The sequence below is a fragment of the Culicoides brevitarsis genome, chromosome 1 (assembly GCF_036172545.1).
Source record: "Culicoides brevitarsis isolate CSIRO-B50_1 chromosome 1, AGI_CSIRO_Cbre_v1, whole genome shotgun sequence".
Classification (NCBI taxonomy): domain Eukaryota; kingdom Metazoa; phylum Arthropoda; class Insecta; order Diptera; family Ceratopogonidae; genus Culicoides; species Culicoides brevitarsis.
Window position 1 is genome coordinate 32,551,918 of NC_087085.1, and position 13,793 is coordinate 32,565,710.

General features: G+C 24.4%; 1 protein-coding gene across 1 annotated transcript; it reads right to left on the reverse strand.

Annotated features, from left to right (window-relative positions):
• Nucleotides 1-1,020: 1,020 nt before the first annotated feature.
• On the reverse strand, nucleotides 1,021-4,956 carry LOC134827508 (proline-rich nuclear receptor coactivator 2 B-like). The gene is made up of 2 exons (XM_063840184.1): nucleotides 3,518-4,956; nucleotides 1,021-2,585 (listed from the first exon to the last, which is right to left on the reverse strand). The coding sequence occupies exon 1, from the start codon at nucleotides 4,351-4,353 to the stop codon at nucleotides 3,853-3,855; it is 501 nt and encodes a 166-aa protein (XP_063696254.1). The 5' UTR covers nucleotides 4,354-4,956; the 3' UTR covers nucleotides 1,021-2,585; nucleotides 3,518-3,852.
• Nucleotides 4,957-13,793: the final 8,837 nt, after the last annotated feature.

The following is a 13,793-nucleotide window of genomic DNA, read 5'->3' on the forward strand; positions in this document are numbered from 1 at the left end:
GACGAAAATCATATTTTTTGGTGAAAAAGTTGTTTCTTGTTTAAAAAGTTATGTTTATTTTATTTTTTTATTAATTAATTATAATATGGGAAGTAAATTAAAACGTTCCTTCTATGTGGCATCAATTCACCCAGAATTGTTTATTTTTCATCATTATTTAATTCGCGTAGCCACAAATTTTTAACCCGTGCATTCTGTTAAAAATAACTTTACTAAATGCTATTAATAATATTATCACAGAGAGAGTGCGGCGTTGATGAATGATAAGAACTTGTTCGTTCGTCACACACATTTTGGTCACACTTCACTTGTAGAAATATATATTAATTTATTTGCTTTGAAAAAATTTCCCGTATTCACTTTTTTTTTGTTTAAATATTTTTTTTAGAACGTTTGAATTTACTTGTTTTTGTATTTTTTAACTGCAGATTCCTATATAATGATAATAATTATTAATGAATATGTTTATTTTTTGATAGAGATAAGTTTATTAAAGTTTATTTTTTTGAAAGATTCGAACGTAAAATGAAAACGTAAATAAATGGAAAGTAAACCGCGTTGCTGATAATCTTTGAACTATGATGATATAGGAAATAATCGCTAGTTGTGCTCAGTTAAATACACATTTTATTAAAAATGCGCTTACAATAATTTTATTGTAAAAATATCATAAGCCAGTCTCATTTAAACAATACTTAATTATTCGTGTAAGGAACAATTTTTGATTAAATTTAATCTTATCCTTATTTTTTTTATTTTTCTTATAAGTAGACGTATAGTTTTTTTTTTTGTCTAAAGTATTTCAAAGTTCATCATAGTTCAATTATTATCATTAATATTAAATGACAAAAATAAAGAAAAAATACATAAAAGGGAAAATTTTCGCGAAAAAATTCAAAAATAATTTTTTTTTTAATTAATAATAATAATAATAAGTTTAACGTAAAAAGTCAAATTAAAACTGACGTGAAAGACAGAAATCATAATTTCTTCGATATTGTTACAATATTTGTTTTTTATATATCGCACGATTATACATTCAAATCTATCATAATTAAAGAGCTTTGTACTGCAGTTTAAAAATGTGTGTGTTTAATTTTTCACGATTTAATTTAATAATTAAATCCTTCTTTATAATGTGTCTGCGCTAATAAATGTTTGTCTATTGTGAAGTTTGAACTTAAATTTACATGTTTTTACCTTAAAACTAATAATCTTCTAACCTGTGTGAAAAACCTTTCTTTTTTCATTTCTTTCTTTTTTTTAATTTTTGTTAATTCCAATTTCATCCGAGTTTCATTAAAAAAATTCTTCTACCTTTTTTTATTCTCTCGTTGCTTGCGTAACTAACTTTCCTTTCCTTTTTCTTTCTTATTTAGAAATCCCTATAAATATCATTGTTTGAGTGTGTTTCGACACACGAGCGAAACCTTAAAAATTTATTTAGGAAAGGCTTACACGTCTTGCGTCAAAATCCCAATAATTTAGCAGCCATACAAAAGCGAGTTATAAACTTGATAAAATTTAAAAAAAAATGAAAGTTACTATTTTTGATCATTATGAGTGAATTTAAACAACATGTGAAAAAAAATTAATAATTATTTAAATTTATATATCGAAAAATTATATATATTAAATAATATATACATTTATATATAATATTATGTATAATGAATGTATATAATTATAAAATATATGTTTAACAAAATTTAATACCTGAATTTATGCAAAAATTAAAAGGTGTCTCGTTTTAATATGGCGCCAAATTCCAATGTTAAGTCCCTTGCCTTTGATTCCTTTCAAAACTAAAATTCCCTATCTTCCTTTCCCTACCTAACAAAAATTGCCTGTCTCTATACACTTTACAATTTCTCATTTATTTACTTTTGTTTGTCCAAATATATATGTTTTTTTTTATTATTTATATTTATTATATATCATTAAAATTCAATATAATTCATCTTGTGTTGTCTCGTTTGTTTCTTGAACCATATAGCCTTGTTATCATATTGCCTAGGTCATCATCGTTAAATCTTATATTCAGTTTTTTTTTAAATTTAAATTTATCAGAGCATTCATCATTCAAAATAACGAATAAGTTCGCCTTATTTTCTTCTTTTTTTTGTTCTCTATACATAATAATTGTACATACACGTATTTTATATTTTAAAAAGGGGTTTACTTATAATGTAATAGTTACTTTTGTCGTGTTCAATACATAATAAAAAAAAATGTTTAATAGTAAAAAGGAAAAAAAAATCATTTGAAAATTTAAAACATTGACTTATTTTTATGTAAAAAATATTATTGTTACAATTCAAATTGAAAAAAAAAAATGTTCAAAAAGTTAAATAGAACTTGTTGTCTTTCGTTTTTGTCGTTCCGTATGAAGGGTAAATTTTTAACAGTGGAATTATAATTTTTTTTTGTATATGTGACTATGACTCAACTATGGTTGATGACGTGAATTTCGCAATGAATGGCAATGACGACGCGATACTTGACGTGCGTGAGTAACGTGACGCAAAATGAGTAGTCTTGTTGTCTGATTTGAAAATTTTGTGTGTTTTCCAGAATAAACAGACCTGATGTTTTGAAAAAAAAAAGTCGGAGAGAGATAAGATAAAAAGTTGGTTAAATGTCGTTGCACGGAACGTGATTGTGGGTTAACAGAAAAGTATTGAGATACAAAAAAGTGTGTGGAAATTTCAAACTCGTTTTACACGAGCACACTTTTTGTATTTGAATAGCTTTTTTGTTTCAAGGGTGACGAGGATAAGTTGCACAAAGTTGACTTTTGTTAATTTTATTGTAAATTTTTGAATATTTTTAATTTTTTTGTGATTTAAATTTTTAAATTAAAATAATTTAAAAATATTTAAAAATTTATAAAATGAATTTTTTTCTCATTTTAATTTTTTGACATGTTAATTTTTGAAAATTTTAAAAGATTTTTGTAAATTAAAATTAATAATTTTAAAATATTCATAAAATTTTTGAAAAATATTTTTTTTAATTTTTAATTTTTTTGAATTTTCAAATTTTTGTATTTTTTTATTTCAAATAATGAACTACATTTAATTTTTAATAAAATATTCAAGAAAATTATTAAAAAATATGTTTTGATCAAAAAAATATTAAAATTTTAACAATTTTAAATCATAAAAAAAAATCCAAAAATTAAAAAAAAAATAATTATTTTTTTTTCAATAGCAGCTTTTCTCATTAGTTGAATGAATTACTTAATTTTAGCAATTTTCGTCTAAGACCTTTCCAGAATTTTTTTCTTTTATGTTGTTTCTTAAAACTTTTTTGCATAATGAGAAAAAAATCTGCAAATCCAGACATAAGTCGGCAAAAAATTATTTAATAAATGGTTTCTTTTCGGCATTCTATTCAATTTCAATACAAAGCCATTGTTAAAAAAAAGTCAAATTTTAATTACAACTTAAGTCCCATTGTGTTACTTATCCTCAACGGTACAAAGATGTAAATTTCGAAGCAAAACTGGTTTTACCTGTTTACTACATTCAGACACTGTCTTTCATTTTACACATTCTGCTACACGACGACGACGACGACGACGAGCCGTTGTTGCAACATTAACCAGCGAGTCGAGTCGAGAGTTGTAAAGTATTGGTGCCAATGATGGTTGTTTGAGTGAAATACGGGCAAGAAACCCGATGCCATTACAGGGGGTAGATTTGTTTGTTGCGCATATGCGTTGTTGAACGACACCGACGAATGACGACGAAGGATTTTGAAGTTGAACGGAAATTGTTATGGTTTTTAAAAAGTTTCGGATGCTTTTTTTTACAATTACGTGGAGAAGAAGAGAATTTTGAGTGTTTTTTACGCCTGAACATTTAGGATGGACTTGAGGTTGTGCGAGAAGATGTCAAACTTCTTGGCACCTTGTTTGTGGGCCTCTTGCGAACACGACGTCCAATGGGTTGGTGGTTTTGGTAGAGAGGTGGGTAATGGCGCGTCATAGCATTTGCTCGATGCAAAGTGCGAGAAATTTGGCGGCGAGCCCGCTGCCGTGCCGGAGGAAAAGGGAGAACTGCCGAGCACCAAGACAGCCGGCGATGCTGGCGAACGATTGCTGCTCGTCTTATTATTACTACGTTGCTGATACTTGTTTGGTGTTATGCAAATGTTACTCGATGGTTGGCTACTAAAATACTTTGTACTGGGGGAACGTTGCTGTCTATTGTTGTTGCTGCTTTTCTGGCGTCCGTTATTGCTCAAGTACGGCGGACTGTTGTTGTTGAAGAACCGATCTGTGGGCGAAGCGCCCTTCGGCGAGCCCCGATACTGGTTGTTGTTAATTTTGTTGTGCGAATTGGTCATGATTACGATGAAAATGCAACGTTAGCTTTCTCTTTTTTTTTAGTTTTTTTTTACCGTTAATTGTATTGAAAAATACAAAATTCTCTTATCACTGTGTATCACAAAAGATAAAAAATGCACTGAATTTTTTTCCCTTTTTTTTTTGCTCCGTACAAAATTCTAGAATGTTCGTGTATGCTTTTTGCGTAATTTGCTCTGATTTTTGTCTTTTTTTAATGGGATTGAATGCAATTTGCGTTTTTTTTTATTTTTGACGACGTAAAAACAAAATGGCGTCGCTAACACATTAACAAAGAAAAAGAAAACCTTTTTTCTGTTTGTCGTTCGTGTGTGGCGTACAGCTGTCCTCTATTTGTATTCTCTGTTTCGAATGAACGAACGAACAAGCGTAATTTATTTTTTTACGTCGCAATAATACTTTTATACCTAGATTCCTTACTCTAGATGCCTTATTTTACAAAAATCACATTCAATTTCTACCAAATTTGACTGCACTTGATTAGTTTTCTTGATTTTTTGCTGATATTTGCACTGAATATGGTTAATTACTTTTTTTCTAATTTTTTTTTTACTGCTGTTAAGAGACAACGAGCGTCTTCACTCTTTCACATGTTTTAGAAGAATGAGCGAAAATCGAAAATGGCCGTCGTTTTGTGTTCAATTCCATTTTCAGTTTCAATTTCAGTTGTATTCCATTTTCAGTTTCCGGTGCAACGATTTTTAAAAGGAGACGAATGAAAGTGATAAGTCGTCAGATGGCGCTGCATATGGACCAGTAATTCAAACAATTTACCGTTAATCATATAGAATTTAAAAAATTTGGGAAATTTAAAAAATAAATAAAATCAAATAAAATAAATAAATTAATAAATAATAATTATTATTATTAATTATAGATAAAAATATTATAAAATAATTAAAAAAATAATATATATTATAAATAAAAAAAAATAAATATATTCTATTAATATAAAAATAAATATATTTTAAGAAATACTTGAAAATTTTTTAATATATTTTCCAATTTATCCAAACCAAGCAAAAAATATATTGAACTATTAAATTAATATATATTTTTATTAAAACTTCATGAATATTAAATGAAAAATATGTTTTTTTTTTTGGTAAAATTGTGTACCTTTATTTATCTATACACAACATTTACATTTAACAAAGCATCATATAATCTCTTTTTTGTTGTTTTTTTTTGTCTAATTTCCTTTTTCATTTTCATTAATATTAATTAATTAGTTTTTCATCATTATCTATGTTTTTTTATTTAATTTGTTTTTTTTTTATTCATTAAATTTATTATAATCGCATTTAAACATTTTTTTTCTAGTAAGACATAAATATAACAAAAGCTCCTAATATAACAGAATAATTAAGTTTAAATACTGATGTTTCTTGTTTTTCTTCTTGTGTGTGTTGAAATTATCATTAATAAAGAGCCCGCAAGCTCTTGTTCGTTTGAAACATATCACATTTTATGACGATTCTGCTTTTTATATATTTTTTTTAATATAACTTGTTGTGTTGTGTGTTAGTAAATAAAGATTTTTTTTGAACAAAGTTAAAAAGTTTATTCGTTGATTATTTTTTAATTATTTTAAATAAATAACATTTTTTTTCGATTTATTTATATGATGTGTGAGTACTAAATTCTAGTAGGATATTTAGTTGATTTTTTTATGTAAATAAAAAAGTTTTTTTTTTTTGAATCATTTTATTATATTTATTTTTATATTATTATTATATTCATATATAATGTTAATATAATATATGCATTCACCATTATTAATTATTATATTACTTTAAAATCTACAAATTTGTTTCTTTTTCATCATTTTTTATTATTTTTTTTGTCTAATAATAATAATAATGATAATCATAATAATATAATAAGCATATTTGGTGCGAATATATTCATTACATTTTCTTTGTGACTGATTACAAGTTTTTTTTATCGCTATTTTTTTTAATTATAATTTTTTTAATAACTTTTTTTTTGAGAGAATCAAATTTAGAGAGTTATTGAATTGAAATTTATTAATATTTGTTTTAAAAGATTCTGTGTTTTTAAAAGAAAAAATATATTGTTTGTGTGAGATATTTTTTTTTAATTAAGTTTTATCCTTCTTTCAACATTCTATCGATTATTAGATATTTAGTTAGTTACTCACCATGAATACTATTTGTTATCCATTAATATTTTATGTTTTTTTTTAATAAAAAAGCAGGCCATTTGGAAATGAGTAGATTTGAATATTTGCATTCATGTTTTTTTGTACATTTTATTATTTTTTTCGGAATGAATGAAACATTATCACTGATAATTTAATAAAAATTTTAAATGATAATTTTTCGTTCTTCTTTGTTTAAAATGTTTATTAAATGTTATGATGTTAGTATTTTGAAAATAAGTTTAAAAAAAATAAAACTTTTTTTTTATTAGAATTATTATTTTTTTTTTCAGGATATGTTCTGGATTTCATTTAAGTTTATTTTTTCCTTATTTTTCTACATTATTTTTAATAATAATTATTATTTTAATATAATATTTATTTTTTATATATATATTTTATTCGCCATTTTTTCATTTTTATAATTTTTTTCCTTGCTTATAATGATAATATAATATGTTTACATTGTCTCATAATAGTTACCTATAATAATTTTAATTTAATCCGATTGACATTTACAACAATACTTATCAAACGATACTGACCGATTTCTTTATTAATTTTTTATTCATTTATTAAATTAATAATCTTGATAGTGAACATCTTTAATGAGCTTGTTCTTTATTTGATATTTTTTTTTATTAAACCATGGAGCACAATTATTTATTATATTATCATGTTTTTTTTTTTGTGATTTATGGCAAAAGCGTATTATTTAACAATCATCTTCTACGACAATTATAGGAAAATAATAAGATATTGATCCCAATCGTTGAATTTATTACACGTTAAAATTTTCGAACCGATCAAATTTTTTAACAACATTTACTATAACAGAAAAAAATAAAACATTTTTTGCAAGGTTGGTTATTTTTACGACATTTTCATATATTTTTGTATTATTTATTTATTTATTCATAATGAATGTGTGTGTTTGTGTAATTCTAGTATTTTTTATGTATGTTTAATAGTAATTTATATTTTTTTCATTTTTATATTTTTTTTTCATTATTTTACAATATATATTGTTAAGGCAGCAGAGTTGGGATCACGTTGTGAAAAGTGAGTACATTTTTTTTGTTTTTTTTTATAATTTTTTCATCATATATATTTTTATTATACATATAAAGACAATGCTGGCCCTATTAGTTTTTGTTCGCTCAAAACACTCACTTTTACAATACAACGTGCAGCCATAATATAATTCATAATAAATATGAAATAAACTAAAACTGTTTGTATTTTTTTCTGTATTGTTTTAATTTAACAAAAAAATTTAATGATCATGTTTTATAATACTAGAATTGCACTACGTGCCTTTTTATTTTAATCTCTTGACTTTTTTTAAAGTAAGTTTAGTTTTTTTAATATAGATTTGTAAAATGCAATTGGTTTCTTACTATTTATTTTATTTTAATTTCTAATTTATTTGCTTTCCTTTATAAAAGGGACTTTACTGTGTGCTGACAGTTTTATTTTAATATTTTTTTTTATATCGAGAAATATATTTTTTTTTGATTAATTAATTAATTATATGAACGAAAAAAGGTGTGAAAAGCTGAAAATTTTTACCCTTAAGTCATCTAAATATATGTTTAATTTTAATTCATTTTTTTTCGCGTGTGTGTGAGCAGTACGATGCTTTAGAATTTTTATGTATTTTTTGTGTGAAAATTTTTTTTTCATCAACATAATTTTCTTGATGGTCAAACATACTATATTCATTATTTTAATTTATTTATATATTATATATAAATATATTCCCTATTAAATATTATACTTAATAATAATTATTATTTTATTATTATAATAAATAGTTTCTAACCTTATTAGATGATATGTATTGTAAACATCCTATTACCTTCATTCCTTGCCGTTCTTGAAGTAACCTTTCACATTCTCGTTTTTTTTTCGTTTCGTTCTGTTCTTTTGCGAATCTTTAGAGAATAATAATTAATAATAACTTTTGAAGAATATATTTCACGATATAGTGTGCAGCACGAGTTTTTAAGTTTAATTCGTATAAGGTTAGGCCTTATTGGAAATTTTGTAAATTTTTTTTTTGAAAGTAACTTCGCATTGAGTATTAAAAGACAATTTTATCTCGTGCTGAAGAAGCATGTCTTTGGCGTTCGTAGTAATTTTTTTTTAATTTTTTGTTAAAATTACAATTTTTAAGTTTTGGCTCCCTACTTAACATTGTGCTAAATATGCATATTCATTTTATTATATTTTACATTTGTTCTTGTTTTATAGTTAAAATTTTTCTAATATTTATCATGATTATTTTATTCATATATTTATTCATTATTTTTATTATTATTAGTTTAGTATCATTTATAAATTATATCACCATGACGTCTTTCGTTTGGCTAGTTAATTTTTAATAGTTTTAGCATGCATTAATTATTCCTTTTCATTTTTTTTAAAGTACTTTTAGTGAACAATTCTCATTATAATTTAATTAATGACTATATAAAAAGCAGTTAATATTGCAGAGAGCTACTTTTTAAATAAAATCGACGTTTTTTTTTCTAAAAATTCGTTGAAATTGCGCTCCGTAGTGCAGAGTAAAAATGATGAGCAACAATGAAAGAAATCGCTCCAAGGTGCGGCAAGACTGTAGCAGATGCGGCAACTGATACGTTCATTTCAGTTTTTGGACAAGCAGTTTCCGAAGCGGCAGCAGCAGCTGGAGCAGCAGTCGTTGTTGTCGGTTTCAATGTTGACGATGACGTGCTAAGAGATGGCTTGTTGTTGTTGTTATTGATGACGGTTGACGTTACAGCTTCACGATCTGGTCGATAGTCTTCATTGGAACTAGTTTGCGAACGATCTGACAAAATTTAAAAAAAAATATTATTTTCTGATTTTTATTTTTTTTTTTAAGAAAATTTAAAGTAAATTCGTAAAATAGCTAAAAGACTATCAAAACTAGAATAAGAAATTTGTACAAGAAGAGAAGCAATGGAACAAATGTAAGCAAATATATAATAAAGCTGTTTCTATTTATTTATCTATTTAATTAAATATTGAATGTTTCAGGTGTGTGTTAAATAAACATAAGGAAATTTCATTAAAAAATATATGAGAAATTATTATGATTTAAGATGTGTCTTCTGTTCATGTATTTTTTTTATTGAATTTTACTGTGAAACATTTTTAAATAATCAAAAAATTTAAAAAAAAAAAAATATCAAAAAATTAAAAAAAAATTTTCATAAATTATTAAGATTCTAAATAAATAAATAATATCTAATTAATTTTAATTTCAATTTTTTTAATTATTTATAAAAAAAAACAAAAAAAAATAAAATTGTTAGAAAATAATTTTTTATATTAAAAATTTTAATGATTAAAAAAATAATTTGTTAATTTAAATTTATTAATTTTATTTTAATAAAATAAAAATATATGTAAATATTTTTTATAAAATATATTAAAAATAATATTTAATGTAAGATTTCTTAAGGTATATAAAAAATTGAATAAAATTTTAACAAAAAATTAAAAAAAAAATATTAATTTAATTTTATTAATATTATCACAGTAAAATATTCATCTAATGGTGTGTTTGTGTAAAAAGAAAAATAATAATCAAAACTAAAAATGAAGCCAAATATGTTAATAAAGGATGAAATTACCTAAAATTTTATGCCTTATTTATGATAAGTAACGATTGATTTTCTATTTTTTTTTTGTTCTATTTATTAACGATGTCAACGATTTTTTCTATGTTTTACTTTTTTTTATTTAAAATTTATAGCTTTTATTTTTTTTGGTGAAAAAAGCAACGCAATAATCATTAATAATTATTATTTTTTTTTGTATAATCATGTCTATTAGAGCATCAAGTTAATTAAATATAATTAAATTTATAGAAATTTTGATAATGCAAAAAGCAAAATTGAATAAACGGCAGTCACGAAACCTATTTGAGATCCTGCGGTTCCATTATTACACACTGGCGCGGTTGGTTGAGGCGTTAGATTACCTGGCAATAGTAATATTTATTATTAATAACATATATTTTATTACGTTAAAGAGGAAAAAAAGAGAAGGTTATTTATTTATATGATTTTGTTTCGAAAGAAAAATGTTTCGTTATGTAACAAAAAAGAAAATATAAGACGGTCGTCGTCAGAAAGGTAAGAAAATGGAAATAAAATAGATTTAAATCCATCGCAAAAGTAAATTTATAGGTATACAAATGAAAAGCTACACATTTTTTTCCTTTCTCTCTCTCTCTGCCCGTCGTCATTTCTCGAAAGGAATTCAAGACACTGTTTTATATCTTTTTATTTTATTATTCAACTAGAGGTTGAGGAAAGTTTTTTTTTCTTTCTTATACCGCGTGGTCCGTATATTTTCATTACTTTTATAAAACCATTTAAATCATGTTTATGACGCATGTAATTAGGTTAATTCAGTCATAAATTTATTTCTTTCGTCTCTCCATCGTGCGCTGATAACTTTTCACTGCACACAGCACGACGTCGATGGAAAGCTTATTTTTATTTCACTTGACTTGATTCGAGTAGATAAGAAAATTGAATGAAAATGCGCGATGGATGATGATGACGATGACGATGTTGAACAGCAGCAACACGCCGATGAAGTTGATGTAAATCCAGTCAGTCGTGTGTAAAGGAAGACACGGTCACGTCAATTCCGTTCAAGAAGTGTATAACTGGAGATGACACTTTAACCTATTAGTATTTACTGATGAGGAAGTTAATGTAGTCGAAAGTATTTTTTTAAGGGGGAGAACGATTTTTAACATGAATTTTGATGTTTTGAAGATTTTTTTTGTATAAATTATTTAAATTATTTTTTCATAACAGTTTTTAATATTTAATTTTATGAAAAAAAATATATATATTTTAAAAATTTATTTAATTTTGAAAAAGTTTTTTGAAAGAATCAATCTTTTAAAATATTTTTTGTAAAAAACATTTAATCTGTATACATTTTTAATTTATTTCGTTAAAGATTTTTTTAAACAAAGATTAATTATATTTAAAAAAAATAATTTAAGATTTTTGTTTATTTTTTAATAATATGTATAATATTTTAATTTAAAAAAAAGTTAAAAAAAAAATTTAAAATTTAAATTTATTATTTTTATTGAAATTTTTTTTCAGAGAAACTTTTTTAAACTAAAAATTTAATTTATTATCAATTATAAAATTTTATTAATAAAATTAAAAAAAATTTAAAATTAATAAAATTATTTTTTTTTATTTTTTAATCTTAAATAAATTCTATAATTTTAAATATATGAGTTTATTTTTTATTAGACATTTAATATAAAAATTTAAATTTTATTTAGTAATTTTGGAAAAAATTATTTAATTGAATTAAATTTAAATTATTTAGTTAAAATTTTTTATTTATTTTTTTAATAAATAAATATTTATTTAAATAATTATTTTTAAAAAATAATATTTTCTTTACATGTATATTTTTTTTTCATCCCCAATTGTCCATTTTCACCGCGATATGGAACAAACAATAATGAACAGACAAACAAAATGATTTATTAAATAATGCAAATTTTCCATTTATACCTCCATATATATTCAAAAGGTAATTTACATTGACGTATTCGTTTTTTATTATTAAATGAAATGAAATGAACAAAAAATCCATAGGTACACACAAAACATCTTTAGAGCGATTGTCATATACCCACACGTAGCATAAAATATATGTCACTTTTTATTATTATTGCTTTTTATTGTGAGTACGGGGTACGGGGATGAAACATTGATGCACTTTGGCATATATCCGCATCATGTATATGGAAATAATTTTACAGGATTGTGCCATATACGCATTTGTAGGTGACATGACATTTCAATTTTTATAATTTATGGTCAAATATTTTGTTTCGCAAAAGTAAATGGGACAGAAACGTCGTTCGCTGAAGTTGGGACGAAGTTTATTTTGCAAGACGTACAACTTTTTAGGCAAAAAAAAAAACGTAAAATATGAATAAATAATCGAGTTGAGTGTTTTACTTGCCTGCCTGTCTTGCGCTTGCATGCAGAGAAACTTTCACTTGACTGAGTTTTCGGAACTTTTATGCACATTCTTGGCCAAGTGAATGAAAAACTCACACAAACAAGAAAGAAAAAAAAATGATATTAACATTATTGATTGTTTCAATTTTAAATTTGATTTTGCACCTCGTGCCATATGGCAAGCGCTTGCCAAGCTACGGCAAAAATATAATTATATTGAAAGCTTTTTTTGTGCATAACCTTCAAAAAAACAACAATCGAGCAACGGCAGAAAAAAACAAAAATTCTGTCTATTTATAACCCACTCGAGTATATTCAATTGAAACTTTAATGTACGGGTACACCTTGCCTTGTCTTCCTCATTCGTTCGGAAAATAGAATTTTTTTTTCGTTTGTTTGCTTTTTTTGTCGAGATATCCTTTGCTGCAACACAAGCACCTCAGCTCATGCATGATAAAATTTTACAATTACAAAAACAAACGGTGAAAATTATTATTATTATTGCAAACAACACATAAAAATAATGTTGCTGATTGCATCGCGCGCGGCACAGGGCACCAAAGAGCGCAAAAACGCGCGCGAGAGAGAGGGAGAGAATTGCGAAAAGGGGTTAATGTAAAGTTTATTTGAAATGTCAATTTGTTCGTGCAATAAAGCAATAAAACAAAAGTAGTTGTTGTTTTATTTTATTTTATTTAAAAATACACACACAGAGAAAACGTTTTTTGAGAGGCTTTTTTGTTAAGCGGATGAGAGAGAACGTGAGTGCATTTTGAAAGCGAGTTCCGAGAACTTAATTGACCTGGAATGGATGACACTTGAAATGTAAAGTGGTTTTTATTGAAAAATAAAACGAGGGAAGTTTATTGAGGAACGTAACGTTTGTGTAATTTAATAAAATTCTGCCTTTATTTTAAATATGAGTTAATGGTACTTAAATTAAAAAGCATTAAAAATTAAAAAAAAAAAAATATAAAACGGGAGATTTTCATTAAAAAAAATATTTTTCCAAATTTTTCATAAGTTTCACATGAAAAAAAATTTTTTTCTTCTACAATTCCTCAATTTTTTAAAGTAAATTTTATTTTTGTATTTTTTAGTTGTTTTCAAATTCAAAAATGTTTTCGATTTTAAGGAAAAATATTGTGTATTAAGCAGTATAAAAAGTACAATTTTATGGCAATTTTTTAAAGAATTATTTTTTTATTTTTCTAATAGTGTGAAAATTTAA